The 22,619-nt window shown below is 33.2% G+C and overlaps 2 protein-coding genes across 2 annotated transcripts in view; one reads left to right on the forward strand and one right to left on the reverse strand.

The window, feature by feature from the left end:
• Positions 1-22,619, forward strand: part of LOC149898021 (hexokinase-4-like) — a 32,685-nt gene that overhangs the window by 4,573 nt on the left and 5,493 nt on the right. Inside the window, exon 2 of the mRNA XM_090115788.1 lies at positions 15,579-15,834. Coding sequence (XP_089971914.1) covers positions 15,586-15,834 — 249 coding nt within the window. The 5' untranslated portion in view covers positions 15,579-15,585. The remainder of the gene's footprint in view (positions 1-15,578; positions 15,835-22,619) is intronic.
• On the reverse strand, positions 7,341-8,866 carry LOC149898022 (uncharacterized). Its single transcript, XM_090115686.1, has 2 exons — positions 8,858-8,866; positions 7,341-8,069 (listed from the first exon to the last, which is right to left on the reverse strand). The coding sequence occupies exons 1-2, from the start codon at positions 8,864-8,866 to the stop codon at positions 7,341-7,343; spliced, it is 738 nt and encodes a 245-aa protein (XP_089971812.1).

Consider the following 22,619-nt stretch of genomic DNA (forward strand, 5'->3'; position numbering starts at 1 on the left):
AGAAAAAGCGGGCGAAGCCGCGGCGGTAAGCTAGTATTGAATACATTGGAATTGGTATCATGTTTAGATAGGTAGTTATTACTTTCCTTAACAATTTACCAAGTTTTAAGAAAGTAGTAGAAGAAAAAGAAGAAATAAAGTAGTAGTAGACAGTAGTTGATTTAGTATCTAAGCCTTTATATTTTTCATTTTTGTAAATTTTTTCAACAACAGATTGATCTTAAAGGCCTAAGTGACAAATAAATGAAATACATAGGTATCTGCCATGATAAAAATTTAAACCATAAGTTTGAGAAATGCACTTATATCTGTAAGCAAATAAAACTATGTTTTAACATAATATCTGTAATTATAAAAAATTCAAAATATATATATATCTGTAATTATAAAAAATTCAAAATGTATTCTCTTTAATCAAAAATAGAAGATAATCAAGTGTTCGACACAAACCATACAAATGTACGAACTGAAGTGGGAGCCTAATTATATTTTTTGGACAAACTTTCCCGAAATGTAATCAATCAACCTCAATTCTTACCATGTCATATTACTAAAATTTATTTTATTTAGAATTTCTAGGACACGTTAAAAATTATAACACGTGTTTGCTTTGTCGGTAGTTTTGATGACAATAATGTTTATAAAAAACGCACTAAAAATTACATTGATTTGCAGAAACTCCTAGTTTTATATTCTCTATGACATAATATAAAGTGTTTCTCTAGATGGATCTACATCTAGAGAAACACTTTATATTATGTCACACCACTTTTTGTTTTTATTTACACGCCACTTTTTGTTTTTATTTGCCAAAATCTTGAAAAATAGCTTCATTAAATAATTAAAAAAATACATAATTAAATATTGAAATATGAAGGTATGTAAGTAGAATCACGTAAAATCCCGGCACATTATTGAAATGACTGCTTTTTTATGGTTCCCATACAAGGTGCATCAAAAGCTGTTGTTAATAGATAAAATCGAAGCCAAACTTATCAATGAACCCGCATGATGTTTTGATATCTTGCAATGTCATCGTTGTGACGTCAAAGACGACAGAATATATTATCACATAGAGTTGTTGAGCATGAGCAGTGGTGGCTCAGTGGTGAGATCTCGGACTTCGAATCGATAGTCCGGGGTTTGAGACCGGGCGAGCACGCAGGAAATAAATTGATTTTTCAATTTATCTGCGCATGTTGTAACATCACCACTGCTCGAACGGTGAAGGAAAACATCGTGAGGAAACCGACATGTCGAAGAATCAAAAGTTCGACGACATGTGTCATCCGCCAACCCGCACTTGGCCAGCGTGGTGGATTATGGCCTGTACCCTCATGGGAGGCCCGTGTCCCAGCAGTGGGAACGTATATGGGCTGATGATGATAGAGTTGTTAACTTTACATATCTATGCGCTATATAGCCTATTAGCTTTCCGCCCGCGGCTTCGCCCGCTTTGTATAAGACCTTTATATACTAAAACCTTCCTCTTGAATCACTCTATCTATTAAAAAACCACATCAAAATCCTTTGCTTAGTTTTAAAGATGTAAGCATGCATAGGGACATAGGGACAGAGAAGTGATGTAATTTTTTTTATGCGTAGATATAAAAGAGGGAAATTTTCATTATTTTTTTTTAATCTATTAATGTAAATGTATTATTTGATAGAATAATTATTGTATGAATTTAAATTCAACGTTAAATCTTAATACTATTATAAAGGCGAAAGTTTGTATGGATGTTTGTTACTCTTTCACGTAAAAACTACTCAACCGATTACAATGAAATTTAGCACACATATAGAGGGTAACTTGGATTAACACATAGGATAGGTTTTATCCCGGAAATCCCACGGGAACGGGAACTATGCGGGTTGTCCTTTGAAAACGCGGGCGAAGCCGCGGGCGGAAATCTAGTAGGTACATATCTTTTCAAATACTCCTGCAAAATAATGTATTACCAGTGCACAAACACCTTATCTACCATAATATGTAAAACAAAAATTGCGTGTTTGTTTCGCAAACATCTTTTGTTTAGTTAACTCGACTGTGGTAAGTAGCTGGCTGTAACACACGCCCTGTGACAACAATACTTACGCCTTCGTAGGTGAAGGTCGAAATAGCAGTTTGATATTATTTTTGTAAAATTTGTCAAATAAGACTATTTTCTTTAAAATTCATTTATCTAGGTATTCGTTTATTTTGGAAGAGAAATAGTAGGTATCAAATATAATTTACATTTTAATTGTTTTATGTAGTTAATAGTTTATTTATTAGGTGTTTTAGTTGATTTGAAAAATGTGTGCGTGTAATATAGTGTACCTTATTTTTCAAATTATAATTTACTATATGCAACTTTACAGAAATACGTCGAATCACGCGTGGTAGGGATAAGAAAAAGATTGATTGATTTTTTTGTTTTAGGTTTTTCAGTGTTCTTTGATGACTTAATTACAAGTATTTATATTAAAAAAAAATATTAGCAAAATTCCTACATTTACATGAATGTATTTTCTTATTTAGGGACTTTCACTCATATTTAAAAGCCTTAATACCTATTGGTCCGGGAGCCAGCAGCAGATTTTATGACCAAGTTCCTCTCAAGCGGTAATTAGTAAAATGCATCAAAGTATAGTATTATGAAGCCTCGTGAACGTCAGCTGGAGCTCGGTTGGGGGGAAGAGCGGTTGTAGCCTCCCGTATCAGCTGACGGTTTTTCCACCAAGATACAGCCAGCTGACATATATATTTATCCACAGTTACATATAAACTATCATCAGATAAATTTTTGTTTGAGAGGAAATAACGGAAAATAAATTTTTCTTTAAATTTAACTTTCATGTTCGAGACACCAGCTGACGTATAATACACCATGTTGTAACCAGCTGACTATTTTTTTTCGTTGAGATATTGGGTTAGCTACAATTTGACAAATTTTTAGCTGAGAGGAAATGAATGAATGAATGTATTTTTTTTCCTATGTGCGTGGGAGGCTACAACCGCTCACCCCCCCAACCGAGCGCCAGCTGACGTTCACGAGGCTTTATAATACTATACTCTCATGCGTCTGACGAATTATCTCTTGAGAGGAAATAGTTAACCAAATTTGCACCTGGCTCCCTAACCATATAGGTAAATTATTATATTTGACGGTACCTAGAGCAGAATCCATTTTTAAATTTATTTAAGTTAAGGATTTTGTTTTATATTTTAAGTTACTTTATTTAGTTATTGAAGTATTAAATATGTAGGTATAGGTATATTATTTAAATTAATACATACAACAACAGTATCATCTAATCATGAAGACGTCCATCATGATCACAATGCGTTGTGCTCCCACGTGAATTGATCTAATATTTCTATTGGATAAGTGCATTGTTTGATATCTTAGCTTAATTCAGTTAGACTTACTAGAAGATCATGAGAGTTAGAATCTTCGTTGAGAAGATTGAGTATGTTGATTGTTGATAATATAACACTCTCTCACTTTTCCGTTTGGCCACCTCCTTGGTACAGTGGTTGACGCGTGAGTCGAAGGCTCCTGGTTTCGATCCCGGTGGAGACGGATAAAAAAAAATGTCTCGGTCTGGCAGGACACAGATGGCTGCAGATACTTGTCCCTAAAGAAAATCGATCAGTGAAACAGATGTATAATGCATCTGCCCCTTACCCCACTAGGGGACATGGGACTTCACTTTTTTCTCTTTTCCGTCCACTGTTGAACTTAGGCTATTCCTAAGAGCTCGATCTTGCTTTTCGCCGCCATTTAATACCAGAAACGCTGCATATGTCGCTCCACCTTGCTACAGGTGTGGAGGTTGGAGTGACAATGTAACAAGTAATTAATAAAAATACATTTAGGAGTTTCATTATGATTAAATTACGTTTGCAAGCGTTAAAAATCTCTTGACATGATTATGTATGATTAATTTAACATCCTATAAATGTGGTTTTGAAACACCAAAGTATTTGTAGGTACCAACACTTTTGTTGAAGTCGCAAATCTCAGTTGTAGTAGCTTACCTACCTATATCCATACTAATATTATAAATGCGAAAGTAACTCTGTCTGTCTGTCTGTTACTCAATCACGCCTTAACTGCTGAACCAATTTGCATGAAATTTGGTATAGAGATATTTTGATATCCGAGAAAGGACATAGGCTACTTTTTATCCCGGGAAAATGACGCAATCCCGGAAATCCCACGGGAACGGGAACTATGCGGGTTTCTCTTTGACTGCGCGGGCGAAGCCGCGGGCGGAAACCTAGTGTAAAATAAAGTCGATTATGTAGATCTGAAAGAACAAGATAGGTACTTACTATATTTATGAACAAAATTATTGGAGATATTAACTATATTGACTTTTTTTAGTTAATTAACATTTAACTAAGTAATGTATATTTTATTAAAAAAAAAAACTTTTATCTTTTTAATTTTCCTTTCATTTCCTTTCTTAAATAAGTACATACATACATATATATACTTAATTTACTATTGATAATTATAAATAACGCTGATATTCATGAATACTTAAATTTTCTGTTGTCTGTTACATTATTAACTACTGCTTTTATTTTTGATACATAGATAGATGAAAGCAAATTATTAAAATAAAGATTTGAAATTTATTCGAAAATGGGAAATCCACACGACTTTTCTATAATAATAATCCTAATCATCAAATTTGATACGATTATTCGTTTATGTCATATCCAAAAACGATCTATGTGCAAATATAACCTACTAGAGGTCCGCCCCGGCTTCGCCCGTGGTACATATTTCGCAATAAAAGGTAGCCTATGTCCTTTCTCGGGTATCATAATATCTCCATACCAAATTTCATGCAAATTGGTTCAGTAGTTTGGGCGTGATTGAGTAACAGACAGACAGACAGAGTTACTTTCGAATTTATAATATTAGTATGGATTTATAGCTGCGCAAGCGCATTATGCAATTCCAATAAACACCATGTGGGGGAGAGAATTGAGTCGACGGAAGGCGTGGTGACGGTATTCCGGTTTCATTTGCGACACTTTTTGCGACGTTTTTAAGACGACGCGGACGCGCGATGCTCTGAAAGAAAAGTCATTTTTTTTACTTGCATTCTCAATTTTTGCCTGCTTTGTATTTAAACCTAATATAAATAAATTATATACCTGCAAAAATCTTCCCCTATCTAGATATCCATACTAATATTATAAATGCGAAAGTAACTCTGTCTGTCTGTCTGTTACTCAATCACGCCTTAACTACTGAACCAATTTGCATGAAATTTAGTATAGAGATATTTTGATACCCGAGAAAGGACATAGGATAGGTTTTATCCCGGAAATCCTACGGGAACGGGTTTTTCTTTGAAAACGCGGGCAAAGCCGCGGGCGGAAAGCTAGTCTAGATATATAAAAAAAAACGCATCAAAATCTGTTGTGTAGTTAAAGCATACAACAGTGACTTTGTTTTATATTATGTAGTGATTTAATTAACTGTGAATATAATGCCCCAGCCACACGACTCGACGAGTGGTATGGGAAGTGACGAGGGAAGTAGGCAGGGACGTAGTGTGGCCACGTTACTCGTCATGCCACTCGTCGTGCTCATCGTCCTGCTCACTGCTGTCGGCTTTTGCGCGCGAGTCAAAGGACCGGCAATACGAGTGCGAATTAGGGATGGGCGTCATGGAATCAACGGACTAGTTAAATTAACCGTATATATGTACACTCAACGATTCGACTAGTCCATCGCTCACCAATGCACTAGTTGAATTCAACGGCTAAACAGTCTCATTGATAAGAATAAATTCTTTTCTTTGAAGTTTTTTAAAAAAAATATTTTTGGTTTACAAGACCAATGTTTTGAATTTAAACTATAAAAACAAACGATAATAAGTTTTTTAGTAATACTTTTTTTAGGGAGTATAATTTTTGTAAGAAAGCATAAATATTTATTAATTGTTTTATTGAGATTAGAATTTATTGTTTTAAGAATTTATTTAATAATAGTTATTTATTTTACACATGGACTAGTCGAAGATTTTAACTAGTTGAATGACTAGTTGATGAACGACATTTGACTATCTAGTCTCGTTGATGAAAAATACGTCGACGACCCATCCCTAGTGAAGAGCGTCGCGATTAATCGCGCGAGTAGAGCAGTGTGTGGCCAGACGGCAATATCGAGGCGAGCGGCAGCGCGATGAGCAGGACGAGGAGCAGCACGAGTAGCAGGACGAGTAGCATAGTGTGGCTGGGGTATAAAACGGCATAGGTATAACTAGATAAATATAAAACTTTATTAATTTATAGCGTTTTACTATTAAATATCTAGTTTTTCCTAATGTATCGCAATCAAAGGGAAAGGAATTAGCTTCCTGAATTCCAATCCTTCCTTCCGAGTATGATCTATTCTTAATATTGCACTTGAGAAAATATTGTAAACTGTAACGAATCATCATACTTACATAAATCAGGGTATAGGTATAAATATTTATTTTCAAAAATATTATCAAATTATTCTTATCGAAATTGTTAAAAATTGTTTAAAGTAGCAAAAATATTAAAATTTCTCACTCAATTTTTGAATATTCCTACTCCTTAGAGTATGTATTACGATTTTCAGGTATTTTCGTTGGAAAAATCTATACTAATATTATAAAGCTGAAGAGTTTGTTTGTTTGTTTGAACGCGCTAATCTACTAACTATATCTACTGGTCCAATTTGAAAAATTCTTTCTGTATCAGATAGCCCATTTTTTTCGAGGAAGGCTATATATCATCACGCTAAGGCCAACAGGAGCGAAACAATGCGGGTGAAACCGCGGAGCACAGCCAGTAATTATTAATAATTGTTGCCCATTGAGATAATATTAATATGGAGATGACACCGCCTACATCACTTATGTTCCACTCAACATACGTCATGTGACGTATGTTGAGCGGTATTTTTTAATGGTTTTAAAGTGAAACGCATCAAACATGCCTTCGTGTGTGTTACGATATTGCACAAATAATACAAATAATACGGAAAAGTGCAAAGGAATAACTTTCATCGTTAAGTACCTAACTAGATAATAATTTTTAAAACTTAGTTAGAGCAAAAAAATGGCGCACAGATTTTGTTCGTGGTGTCTACTCCATACGTAGTAATATTATCTCAATGTTGTTGCCACTAATCACTATCGAATTGAATCGTGACCTTTTTGTTTATCGTAAAAATAATTCACTTGTTTGGTTGTTTTTTTTTTTTTTTTTTTTTTTTTTATTACTACAACCGGCAAAGGAGCGGGCGGTACACTTGATGTAAGGTGTTCACCGCCGCCCATAGCAATTGCAACGTTACCTAGGTACCCTTGCGATTGTTTTGCCGGCCCTTGAGAGACGCATAGGCTCTTTTTTTGAAGGCATCCATATCGTAAACAGATGGAAACACCGAAGATGGTAAGCTATTCCACAGTTTTGTTGTTCTGGGCAAGAAATGCCGTGAGAAGCGCACAGTTGTTGAGAGCCACTCATCCAGGTGGTGCGGATGGTACTTGAGCTTATGCCGTGCAGTGCGATTGTGGAATTTGGCAGCCGGTATTAAGCCAAAAAGTTCCTCGGAACACTCCCCATTGTACAGGCGGTAGAATACGCACAGAGACGCAACATCTCGCCGCAGTGCCAATGGATCGAGCCGATCGGTTAGCTCGGGTTTGTCGACGATTCGAGTGGCTCGACGTTGCAGGCGGTGAAAAGGAAGTAGTTGGTATTGGGGCGCTCCAGCCCAAAGGTGAGAACAGTATTCCATATGAGGCCGAACTTGTGCCTTATAGAGTTGCAGGCGGTGAGCTGGCGTGAAATACTGTCTCGCCCTAGCGAGCACCCCAAGTTTCTTAGAGGCCAACTTGACCTTGTCTTCCAAATGACCCCTGAACTGGACGTCGCTCGCAATGTCAACACCGAGAATCCCGATATTTGGCGTGGCTTTGAGGAGAGTGTTTTGGAACCGAGGAGTCACCAAGAACGGCTTCTTTTTGGCGGTGAATGCGCACACTTGTGTCTTTGACGGGTTGAATTTAACGAGATTAGTCTGACCCCAAATGGAGATTTCGTCCAGGGTTTTTTATTGCGTTTATTATTTAATTTGATTGTGTTAATATCAATATTATTTGTTTTCTTGGGAATATAGATAAGTTTTTTTAATTAAAATAAACATTTTTGCGTTTCAAATTTATATTAATGTAGTTTATCAGTAATTGATAAATAACTGAAAAATAGTAGGTACTTACCGAAAAAAAAATTATTAGCCTTCAGCTCTTGTATTGGTAAAGCTGTTAAATTTTTCTGGTTCTTTCAACAAAATTCTTCATTTTTTAAATTAACTTTAAAAATTGTTACCATAACAAACACAATTTAAGTAGGTACTAATAATCGAAAAAAAAGTTAAAAAAATAGAATAAATTCTATAATGAGGCGTTATCCTACTAATATTATAAATGCGAAAGTTTGTGAGGCTGTGTGTGTGGGTGTGTGTGTGTTTGTTACTCTTTCACGCAAATACTACTGAACCGATTACTATAAAATTTAGCACACATTTAGAGGGTAACTTGGGTTAACACATAGGATAGGTTTTATTCCGGAAATCCCACGGGAACGGGAACTATGCGAGTTTTTCTTTGAAAGCGCGGGCGAAGCCGCGGGTGGAAAGCTAGTAATTAATAATGATAATAAGTGTACATCTAATTATACATTTGTTTACAACCGATGCCACGTTTTTTCCTTCAATAATCTTGTGTATAATATTATGTACAAATCAAATACTAATACTATTTGTTCACGTTATATTTAGTCGTATTCTGCTAAATGGTGAACAAATACAATGATCATCATTACAAGCCAATCATCACCTGTTTTTAACCTTGTAATATTTGTCAAAACACACATTACCATAACTCAATTTATGTAATAAGAGTAATGAGGTAAAAATATTAAAAAAGCTATCAAAATATAGGTAGTATGTGTCAAAGAAAATTTTAAATAAAGGTTTTAAGCTGTAATTGGAAATTCATTATGTATGTATGTTTTTTATAGAAGAAATAACATTGATTAAAAATGGCAATGCCTATAGTAGGATACCAATTGAATAAATAAAATTTGAAGTATAAGTACTTAGACGTTTCACAACTTTTTCCTTCCATTAAATTTTTACTTTAAAAAGATCGATTTTAATCAGTAAGTACTCAATTTTAACTCAATTATTATTACTAATATTTTTATAACAAATCTCACTAATAAACGATGTGTAATTAGTTAATCTAGTGCTATATTACGGGGGTTACACAGGGGTCGACTCTAGGGCCATGATCTGATAACAATGTCTATAGTACGTCGCAATTACCCGTCAAATATCAGTCGTAGAAACATCACTGATAAGAGATATTATTGAAACGTTAGGATTTAACTGGATTGATTTGGTTTTGGTTATGATAAAAGTTTATATATTTTTACCTATGTGAAAGCTAAGGCCCGCCTTTCCATCTGCAAGAAAACTTCCGCAAGAAATGTCCGACAGTCTGTCTGACGGCAGCTTGCAAGTCTAATTCCGCGATTCCACCTGCAAGTAGACTTGCAAGCTGCTGTCAGACAGACTGTCGGACACTTCTTGCGCAAGTTTTCTTGCAGATGGAAAGGCGGCCTAAGAATAGTATATTCGGTGAAAAGAGCAATATTTAAGCTATTCTAACTGTATGGTTTTCTAAAAATAACATAAAGGCTTACGTTTACTATAATCTATGTGTAGAATTATGAAGGCAAGGATTTATAAAAATCAAATTTTCTCATAAAGACCAGATTTTCGCAAATATTATTTTAATAAACTAATATTGGATAGCCACATACTTACATATTTATAAATTAAGTACTTATACTATAACTAGCTTTCCGCCCGCGGCTTCGCCCGTGCAGTCAAAGAAACACCCGCATAGTTCCTGTTCCCGTGGGATTTCCGGGATAAAACCTATAATATGTCCCGGGGTAAAAAGTAGCCTATGTCCTTTCTCGGGTATCAAAATATCTCTATACCAAATTTCATGCAAATTGGTTCAGTAGTTAAGGCGTGATTGAGTAACAGACAGACAGACAGAGTTACTTTCGCATTTATAATATTAGTATGGATTATTAAGCTATAGGATCACGCTAAGACCAACAGGAGCGGAGCAAAGCGGGTAAAACCGCGGGGCACAGCTAGCATAAAAATAAACATGACAAGACAGTTCTAGGTAGGTATATAGGCTCAATATCACTGCGAATTTGCAGACAAAACCGTCTGTTTCGTTATCAATATTTTTTATTTTTGACATGACATAAGATAAAGTATTGTATAAGAGTGTGTTATCAGTAGACATTTGTATCATATTATCATTAAAACATCAATATAAATAAAAAGTTCGGAGGCCTAGACCCAGGGTGGCACTATTTCTTAATCAGTACATATATAAGACTAGCTATCTGTTGGTCTTATCGAGATGATATATAGCCTATAGCCTTCCCCGATAAATGGGCTACCTATCTATCACCGAAAGAATTTTTCAAATCGGACCAGTAGTTCAATTTTAAAGAACAGATTGATATTGACATATTATAAAAATTGTACATAAAAGTAACCTAAAGTTCAGATTACTGGGCGGCCTTATCACTTCATTGTGATCTCTTACAGGCAATCAAAAAGGTAACAAGCGTAATAAGGTACTAAGAATAAATAAAATATTATGGGACCAAAACAGTTGTTCCATCGAAATAGAAAAAAATACGCTAATGGCTACGAATTGAGCAAATTTTCGCATTGGGATAACGAGTTAAATTTTATTTTCAATATCAGACTGGCTCTAGAAAAAGGAATTAAAGTTGGTATTTCATATCAAAATTCTATTCATAAGTATTATGTTATTCAATTGTGAGTGAAAGCGAATCATTTATTTCTGGCCCCGTGCCATAGAAGGATCATGCAATAAATTTTCCGGCAAAACTAGATATAGTTTGCTGCTTTGTTTTGTTTACTAATACTTTTTATTCCACTCAAAGTCAGACATTAATTTATTCAATTTTGATCACATTTGAATCGTCATAACATTTTTTAACATTTACCACCGATTGGGAAAGCAGTATCTATGGAGAAGAACCGGCAAGAAACTCCATAGTTGCTATTTTAAAATTTCACTTTCTGCCTCCCTTCATTATAGATTCATTGCTTTCCACTGACCAGCCCCCCTAGTCAAGTGGTTTTCTGTTAGCGTAGCGTTCAATAGAATAGACTACGAATGTATGAGATTGACGTAAGCTGTAGATAAACGTTCTATAGCTTACGTCAATCTACGCTACGCTAACAGAAAGCACTTGACTAGGGGGGCAGGTTGCCTGGTAGAGATCGCTGCACTACCAATAGTGATAAGACTCTCCTGTCTGTTATTTATGTGTTTAATAGCTGTTTACTACCCGTGTAGTCAAAGGAAAACTTGCATAGTTGCCGTTCTCGAGAAATTTTCGAGATAAAAACTATCCTATGTGTTAATTCAATTAACCCTCTACAGGTGTGCCAAATTTCATGACATCGGTTCGGCAGTTTTTGCGTGAAGTAGTAACAAACGAAGAAACCTACAAACTTTTGCTACCTACTAACTATAATATTATTAGGTTTTTTGGTGAATTTCTTAAAATTTTGGTACTCTATGAAATATCTTTATATATTATTTCTGAATAATAATAGCTAATCTATATTGATTTAAGATCATCAATATTCATCCAAAATCAACATTTAGTATTATAAATCACTTAGTTTACATCTCAATAATAATATATATGTATTATTTATTACAAGACAATATTAAATTACGTGAAATTAGAGACAGAAGCGCCATCTTGCGGTTGCGGTAATGTACTATGTCATGTTCAAGGTGATATAAAAAAACCGGTCTACTTATTTTAATAGTTAATGTTACGTAAAATATTCTAATATAGGTATTTGTTTACAATATAAATTGGGAGCTGTATGTATCAAATTTAAAGTATTAAATCCAAAATATTTGATAAAAAAGTTAATACTCTGATGAATATGGTTAGGTACATAGGCACCTAATTAACATTAATTATTACCTAAAGACTTTAAATATAACCAGACAAAAGCCAGACGAAACAGCTCAAAAACTGATGTTATAAACAAACTAAACTATTTTCGATACAGCTTATATTAACGATAAATTCATCAACTCCATAAATATCATTAAATTTATAAATTACTAAAGCAAATAAAATTATTTTCGTATCACGCACAATTTACGCTTGCATTCCGATCATTTTCCGCGACATAAGTGTATAATAAAACAACGTTGGCCCAGCGTTGGTGCAAACATTGGTCATGCTTGGCAAACATTGGTGGGCACGACCCTACGTCACGACCGCGCCATTACGCCGGCACATTCGTGCATTACACACAATGATAATGAATAATGTTTTCTGTGGAAACAAGTGCATTTATTTTGAGGTTATAATACGTAATTATCTTGATACCTAATTTATTGTTTTAAACTTTCATTGGGCACAGATGATAATACATATAATAAATATGGACTTATAGATGTCAAGGTGAAAACGTAAGAGCTTTTACTGATATAAAAGTAAGACATAAAATATAATGTAAAGAAAGATGTTATTATAATAATTTTATTTGTCAGATTGTTTTTATTACGACTAGACGACTCATTTTATTGCGAGATAAAAGAGGGATAAGACTTTTTTACACGATTTAGATAAGTAGGTACCAATTGAACCAAATAAATGTGTTACCTTTAAAGTATGATTTTCGTTTCATAATTTTTTTCAATGGTTTTCATTCATTGTGTAGTATTTTCCGTAATGTAGAGTGAGATAGTTTTTATTTTTATTTGTACATATATGTACCTATGTAGTCAATGAATAGAGTCTTGAACATATACAAAACTTAGCACAACAAAAATATTTATAATATATAGGTAAGTACTTATATTATAAATATTTTCTCTTCAAAAAAAAAAAATATTATGTCTAGAATTTAACAGAGATTCTATAAGTACTACTTTCAATCCTACTAATCATACTTCTTCTAATAGGTATTATAAATGCGAAAGTTTGTGAGCATGTCTATGTGTGTGTTTGTTACTCTTTCACGCAAATACTACTGAACCGATTACAATGAAATTTGGCACACATATAGAGGGTAACTTGGATTAACACATAGGATAGATTTATCCCGGAAATCCCACCGGAACGGTAACTATGCGGGTTTTTCTTTGAAAACGCGGGAAAGCCAGTTCCAAATAAAAATGATGTAGGTATCTCAAACATTTTATGCGGCCCAATAGTGAACAAAAATAAACTCATGACGTAGCACATAAACAGACAAACATATAGTAACATATAGTACACTATTCTTTATGTACTGATCTCTTTATATATAAAAATGAATCGCAAAATGTGTTGGTAAGCGCATAACTCGAGAACGGCTGAACCGATTTCGATAATTCTTTTTTTATTATATTCCTTGAAGTACGAGGATGGTTTTTATGTAGAGAAAACGTAAATATGTACCACGGGCGAAGCCGGGGCAGACCGCTAGTCTTATATATAAAAATGAATCGCAAAATGTGTTGGTAAGCGCATAACTCGAGAACGGCTGAACCGATTTCGATAATTCTTTTTTTATTATATTCCTTGAAGTACGAGGATGGTTTTTATGTAGAGAAAACGTAAACATATACCACGGGTGAAGCCGGGGCGGACCGCTAGTTGTAGATACAAATATGATCAATACACTAATCTCTGTATTATCTCTGAAACACAAACCGCCCATGGATTTAATGAATTGTAAATTAGTTGATAAGTTATCAAATATATATGTCGTATTATTTCAATAAGAGACAGGAACTTTCAGTAGGTTTTCGCGCTTTCGAAAATGCAAACTTGTGGTGTGTTTTGTTGTTTTCGGAGATGTTTCAAAGGGTAAGGATAGTTCAATAATAAGTATTTGATATGTTAGAAATTACTTCATATTTTTTTAGTTCCGTTTGAAGTAAAAATTGAGTTTTATTTAACCAAAGTAGAGTCGAAAGGAGAGCGGAAGTTTAATGTGATATAATATGCAGATATTTCCCAAAAACCAAACACATCGTAACGTATTTTTTGAAGAGAGCTTTGCTAATGATTGTACCTACAGTTTTTAACAAATACAAAATTTCTTCTAATTTATAATTTATTCTATTTCTGCCAAAAACATATCTATCAGACGATCCAATTCCTTTACAATTCCATCTAGTTTTGCATTTTTTATGAAAATGGTAAGAAAAAAACAATTGTTGCAAAGTACTATAATAAATACATACTCTACAATGCCATTAATAAATATAAAAAAAAAAAACAGATTAAAACCGGGATTCTAGAGCCCTATCTATCTTGCAATCACTAGACCAAGACATAAGATACCTAATTGCGCTAAGTGGTACAACAAGTAATTATGTGGCGAAACTAATAGCAGTTCTTAGTAGATTAATTACGTCGCAAATACAACGCAAAATATTAATATTTAATAACAACGAGATTTAACTGAATGAAATGTTATTATGGAAATGAGCGCTAACCAGGCGCCGTATCCCGTATTATGACCTCTTATTTCCAGACAGATTACGTCGTGAATTGAACTGACTGGCAATTTTTTTTATTTATTTAATTAGACTTCTTCGAGAATCACTTTTGAAACGTCATATTTTTACATATTTTTAATATTTACCACCGATTCGGAAAGCAGTAGGTATCTATGGAGAAGAACCGGCAAGAAACTCCTTAGTTGCTCTTTTTAATAATGTCAGTATTACAATTTAATTACAAAATATAACTGTATAATATTATCATAATATGCCAAAGAACTGTCCTGTGGTTTTTACGCGACAACCCTCCATGGGTTTTTATCTTCCATATATTCCTTAATGCTGTAATAGGCTCTCTGAACTAATACGTTTTTTACATAATTTTTTAATTTACGCCTTTATGAGACTCGCTGCCGCATACGAATGCGTAGGTGTACTAAAGGTTAGGTTAAAAGTTAGCACTACTAAATTCATATTACGATCGCAATAACCAGCCATGGTTTACAATGAATACCATTGAATTTGCCAGTCAGTTTTTATTTTATTGTTATTATTTTATTCTATTACTTATTGTTATTTTCAATTGAAATTCAGAATCGTATATTATATAATTAATATCTTTAATAAAATTATGATATGTACAGACTATTAACAATATACTTATCACGTATTTGTAGTTATAATATTATTGTTTAAGAATTAATGGCTATCTTTTAAGATAAAGAATACGCTACAACTCAGACACAATAATATGTTTATAACATAATATTTTACGATATGTAGGTATACTATACACTGAGAAAAGTGTTTGAATAATTATTAATAAACGTTTTTAATATTAATTAATTGTTAAGGACCACCCACTACCATTCCTTTACAACAAAAACATTTTTAGAACTTTTCTTTCTTATAACACCCGTTTTTTCCAGAAACAACATGTCACTGGTGGTAGAAAATGGTCACAAGGAGCGGGTGAACGGCCATAGCGTATACGTCAACGGGAAGAACAACGGGACACATGTAAACGGAGTGAACGGAACACACGTGAACGGAGTGAACGGGGTGAATGGAGTGAACGGGGTAAACGGTGTGAACGGGGTAAACGGTGTGAACGGGGAGGTGCCTTGGGAGAAGCAGTTCCTACCACCGGCGTTGGATATTGATGATAGAGCTCGTGCTTTGGCGGTAAGTTTTGCTAGTTATAATAAAATGCGTAGACATGAACTAGATATTGTTTATTCGTCGATCTGCCTGTCTTTCTGTTTATTTGAATGAAAGTTCATTGGATTATTATTTTAAAACTTATTTTGGAAGAGATAGTAATACAGTTTGTCATCATCACTACATAGTATAAATCAAAATACAGTAGCACCTCTATAAGTCGAATATCAAGGGAGACGCCAAAAAATTCGAGTTATAGAGTTTTCAACTTATGGAGGATTTCGACTTAGGCGGATTTTGATTCGACATAAAGAGTTTGAGGTTTATTCTTATAAATTTTGAGTTAGAGAGGTAAAGTACATTAATATTCAACTTGCAGAGGTGACAAACATGTTTTTATTTATTATAAATCAACATTATTTCAAATCATTTTAAAATAAAAAAAAAGGGCATTAAAATAGTCAGTATTTTTTTTGCTTTAGATAATTTGGTTGTTCTCTAGCATTATCTAATCTATAAAGAACAGAAAATTCTTCTTCTTCAGAGAAACTGGTTTGCTCTATAAAATTCCGTAAGGTATTCAATGCGGTTCTTGCCTCTTTGATGGAAACGCATGGAGCGCATGTACTATTCAGGTCTTCTATGTCATCTTAATCATTAGTATCGGTTTTCTGAGCTACTGAATCGATAATTTCGTCATCAGATACCTACTTAATGCAAACACGTGTTTACGTGAGTCATAAATTTATTATCGTATACTCCTAAAATGTTTTCTAAGAAACAATTATAGTGTACTGCACTGTCGGCAAGTTGTTAAAGTCCAAATGATCAAGTTATAAAGATTGTAAAATAAAATGTTGCCATGTTCGAGATACAGAGGTCAAATTTAATTTTTCGAGTTATAGAGTGAAAATATGTACCAAAAAGGCTTGGAGGGACTCGGTGATTATTTCGACTAACAGAGGGCCAAGATTTCAAGTTACGGAGGTTTTCGGGTTTGAAGGGAAGGGAACAAGACATTTTTTCGAGATTTGGAGGTTTTTGACTTATCGAGGTTCGACTTAACGAGGTGCTACTGTATCTCCCTGTTTGTTAGTCCCTATCAAATGATATTATTTTATCATTGTGATATTATATATTATAACTCTCTTGGTGAAGATATCTATAGGCTGCTACTAAAAAAAGAGCATTATAATCATTTTCTCTTATACATTAGCAGTTATCACGCTGTATAACTATAAAAATGATAGTACAATCATATTATAATATCATTGTGACTTGAAAAATTCCACAAATACTCTTATCATTACTTTATTACTATAATAATACTAAACTTGGGGTAGAATGGTATTAAACCTGGAATTGTTTATTTTTTGGAATTTAAGATTTGTATTGATTTGGTACATATCATCACAAATGTTTTGTTTATTAAGGCGTATAATATGTTATAGTTCAATTTATCAAAAATAAAACAAAATTAAATGATAAAAGAGTATGAAATATTAAGTGTCTGACGACACAAAAGCATGTCGTCGTCTTTAATTCAGTTAATTTTTAATTCAAAAAAAAACCGGCCAAGTGCGAGTCGGGCTCGCGCACAAAGGGTTCCGTAGCAGCAAATATAATAAATTACAGTTAAATCAACCTATCTCAAAAACTATAAGAGATACTTTGATCAAACCAAAAATCGTTGAAAGAGTTAATTAGCATGCATCACCTCTATTTTTTTTAGAATTTTATACCCCGTAGTTATAAAAATAGAGGGGGGGGGACATACTTTTTACGACTTTGAGAGCTGATATCTCAAAAACCGTTCACTTTAAGAAAAATGTTTTTTAGAAAACTTTATATCATTTTAAAAGACCTTTCCATTGATACCCCACACGGGTATGTACATCGAAAAAAAAAATTCATCCCTCAGTTACATGTATGGGGGGCCCCACCCCCAATTCTTTTTTTTACTATTTAGTGTCATATTTTTGTAGCGGTTCATACAACACATATTCCCATCAAATTTCATCACTGTAGTACTTATAGTTTCCGAGTAAATCGGCTGTGACAGACGGACAGACGGACAGACGGACAGACGGACATGACGAAACTATAAGGGTTCCGTTTTTGCCATTTTGGCTGCGGAACCCTAAAAAAGGTAATTGGTAATTGAATGCATTGGAAATAATGAAATGAACACAGAAGGAACACAGATAATAAAAGAGTTGTCAAAAAATAACAATTCTTATTCTATTCTTAATCTGTAGTGTGACAGTTTTAGAAAATAGGCCGCATAAAAAAATAGATTCGACGGACTTGAATCGTTTCAGTGCAAATCTATTTTTATTTATATGTTATAGTCAAACCCCGAAGCTCGAGCACTCCTAGGTTGGACTGGTCAAACGTCAGGTCTCGCATAATGACTTTGTCAAAGCCCAAATAAATCTATTATTTCGAAATTTTCGTTAGTCGTTTTCGCCAGCTGAGACGTTTTAATGCGCGTGCGATGCCTATGCTGCGTTCGCCTACGCCCGAGACTGCTGCTGACTTCAGTCAAAGGGTGGAATTCAAATGTATTTCGAGGATGGATTTTTTCCAAACCTGAGATAAACCAGTCCTTCCGCGAAGAGATTGTTTCGGGGTTTGACTATAACATAATATATATATATATTATATACATATATTTAAGTTGAAATGCATCAATTATATTGATGAGCTCAATTGTAACAATGATGACAGATAGCGGGTCGATTGAGACGGCTCACTTGTACTCGTGTTTTATTCTCATTATCAGAAAGATCAAATGTCATTGAGAAATGTTTGAGAAGGCTATTGTATGGAAAAGTATCTAGAATATTCTTGATTATGTAGGTATCTATTAAAAGTCAAAATATGTAATACTAGTTTTTCTCCAGCTTCCAAAGTAGGGCGTGCCAAATTTCATAACAATCGGTTCAGCAGTTTTTGTGTGAAGGAGTAACAACCGAACATAAAAACTTTTATTTATAATATTAGTATTATTTAGACATAAGATCAGCAGTTTAAAATAGTTTTATATCCAACATACCTAAAACGACGTGCAGTTTATTTTTTAATAAAAGAAATCGTGATACAGAAAATACAAATAGTATTTTGCGATACGTAAAAAGTTTTTGTTAGTTACAACAATAATAAGTCCGTGTTTTGTTACTTATCACTTCCTCTATTTTGTGTTATATCGAAAAAAACGTTCAAAGTACAAACGCATATCGGTATACCATATCACAACACTAGTTGATTCACGCAACTTCGACCGTTTCTTAAAAACAATGTTCAAACAATTTTTTCAGACATTTTTCCATATTATCAGTCAACCTTTAACATAAAACAAACACGTTTATAACGCCATTAATATATTTAGATAACATTTTAATGTTTAATAGCTAGAAGCTACTTAAACAATAACTGCCTTGGTGGCAAATGCAGTAAAGATTAAATTTATATGGTATTTATCTAAAACAATAAATGATGCATTTTCTTTTCATTTTTATTACATATATTTAATATTTATAGCGTTAGTATAATAATATAATAATATATAATATTTGTGCCTCGCGGTTTCATACTCGCAGACAAAAATACGGGCATAAAGCATGCAAAAAAGCTCTACCATTCTTCTTCTTTATTTATTAAGCAATAATATTTTGTATGCTTTTTGCTTATTCATATGACAATAAATTTTATTTTTATTTAATGAGTATTTTAGCTAAATAAATTAAAATGAAATGTGGAAACGAAATTTAAATACTCACCTAGCTAAAAATCAATCATGCGAAATTAATTATTCAAATTGGCAAGGATAAATAATAAATTATATTCATATTACGTTAAATAACTAGTAAAACGAATATCAGTAAAACCTTCACCTTGACTTGCACCCTACTGATACAAATTGTTTTGGGTTATATTGGTCAAAGATTACGAGCGATCGAATGCAGACGATCACAATACGAATATAATAATATCCAGCTGTGAAGAATATGGATAATAAGTGGCATAGAATGTACAAAATAATAAGAATGAAAGTCAGAATTAGTTACGGGACTGAAAAGTTTCAAATAAAAAAAATATAGTAGAAGATTCGAACATAGGTCGCACCTTCACCGGCGTGATAATAGAATGAGACCAATTTTATAATAAACGAGCGACCCGCCCTGGCTTCGCACGGGTGCAATGTTGATACTAAATACACTACAGAAAAACTGTGAACGTTGTATATAAAAACATAGCGGCTCGCTCTATAAAATAGAAAGCCGGGCGGCCGGCCGGTACCGCCGCAAACGCTACGTCCGGCAATTTTTAAATCTGTAATATCTTCGAAAATATTCACTTAAATCATACGGTGTAAAGGGCCATATAGATCTATATTAAATGAACAATGTATTCAAGGTATTTAATTGGTTAAGGATTAATGCTGTATTGGTTAAAATCGCATCGAAAATTAGCCATTATTTGTCGTAAAAAGTAAATGATAAAAAAAAGTTATTGTGGGTTATCCATAAGAGATAGACATATACCATCGCGGACTTTTCTGTAGTCCTTTTCAATGTGTATAATACTTAGTACATTATTTTGATAAAACTCGTAGGGTTCAGCCTGCGTAAGCGGAAAAAATGTAATTTTTTACGACATCACATTAGAAACCTCAAAAATAACAGTACTTCTCCACTATTTAATGGATGTTATTATACATATAAACCTTCCTCTTGAATCACTCTATCTATTAAAAAAAACCGCATCAAAATCCGTTGTGTAGTTTCAAAGATTTAAGCGTACAAAGGGACATAGGGACATAGGGACAGGGAAAGCGACTTTGTTTTATACTATTTTATAATTATAATAAATTTAGTCTCGAAAAATCTTGGACAGGATATTTTTAATTAATTATTTAAAATTGGTATCTTTTATTATCATGCCGGTTAAGGTCGACCTATGTTCGGATCTTAGAGCAATAATTCTGAAAATCGTTTAACAGTTGGCGGAGAATTCATTGTACTTACTCGTACCATAGACAAATATACCCAATTCGTCCATGCTCGTACATAAAAATAATATATAGTTCGACACTTCAAAATTCAAATATATGTATACTTAGATAATTTTAGTTTCCCAGTTTGTCAATCTTGTTCTTCTTGGAAAATTCTTATTACAAGATAATAATTGAAGATAAAGGTATAACGCAAAAACTACTGATCCGATTTTGATAATTCGTCTATCCGTAGAAAGCAGTACTTCATAAAGCTTTATTTTTTAACATAATATGTAGAGACGGGGCGAGACGCTAATTTGTTTTAAAAACAAATTTAAAAGCGGTTTAAATTAGTGATAAATAAATCAGTAAGGAAAATTAACCCTGCACTCACACTTTCGATAAGAAAATGATTATGGGTCATGTTATTAATAATTATAAAAAATATTTCTTTAAGGAATATTCGTGTTTATTATACTTTTATCTTGAAACTTATAAACATAATATTATTCTGTACAGTGATAAATAATAAATTGCTTATTACGAATTTTACTTGAGGCTACGTACATAATCAATTAAGGTTAAATAATAAAGAGGAATAACTGCGATGATATGGATTATTATGTACTATGTACTTATTAAAAACCTATTAAAACGCAGATAGGTACCTACAATTTGTCAAAAAAACATTGTGTTAAATGGAACTTATTTTTTTATGTCGGTAAAAATATATCTAATAACAAATGTAAACTGTCTCTAAAAACATGTCTCTATCTGCAATAACTATCAAAATATCGTAATAACGATCTCACATCATTATTTTGTTTGTTGTCAAAGGTTATATTTCGGGACTTTCAAGGGCTGGCCCTTCAACGGTCAACCGAAGTAATGTGGAACCGACGGAAATATTCCATGTATTTGAATAAGTACATATAGTACATATAAAAATGAATCCCTATTTCCTTTGCCATGATAGATATCATTTTTTACAAGAAATACTAAAGTTATGAAATTAGAGGGGAGTTTATTTACGAAAAAAATGGCTTAGAATATGATTTTTCGTTTTAATAATTATTTCCAATCATTTTCATGTAGTCCGGGATACATCGCCCATTTTTGCAAGTGATTACTATCAAGCTAATTTTTCGTGAGTAGCTTTATTTTGATGAGATGCCCAATAATTTCATGTACGAAACTCTCGATTGTGGTAGCTTACAGAGGTAACAAGGATAAAAATTTTTGATTTGACGGTTCTCAAATATTTATTACGCAATTTGTAGGACAATATGTCTGTTGAATTAAATAAGTATTAAATAAGTGAAAATAAAAAAATCAGCTGGTTAGTAATCATTTATGATGACTTCGTTATCGATACACATTGGAAAGGGGGACTCTTTGATCAAACCATAGATTTTGTAGGACAAATATTTTTTCGAATAATTTAGATAATTATCTTGAGATTGAACAAAAAAAAACATTCAGTTAGTAATTAATATTTGAGAACCATCAAATCAAAATATTTTATCCTTGTTTCCTCTGGTAGCTACCACAATCGAGAGTTTTGTACATGAAATTATTGGGCATCTCATCAAAATAAAGCTACTCACGAAAAATTAGCTTGATAGTAATCACTTGCAAAAATGGGCGATGTATCCCGGACTAATGTATCGCGGAGTAATTAACATATTTTTAGCTCAATTGTAAAATTTCTAAATTCACGGTACCAATAATAATGATGGATATCTTCTAAACTTTAAAGACAGATGAGACTAATCTCAGGTCTTATTTTAAAATTCTTTCGGTGTTAGAT

Source organism: Colias eurytheme, chromosome 24, assembly GCF_061535395.1.
Source record: "Colias eurytheme isolate Ceu_HAF_F1 chromosome 24, ilColEury1 Martin Lab GWU primary, whole genome shotgun sequence".
In the NCBI taxonomy this organism is placed as follows: domain Eukaryota; kingdom Metazoa; phylum Arthropoda; class Insecta; order Lepidoptera; family Pieridae; genus Colias; species Colias eurytheme.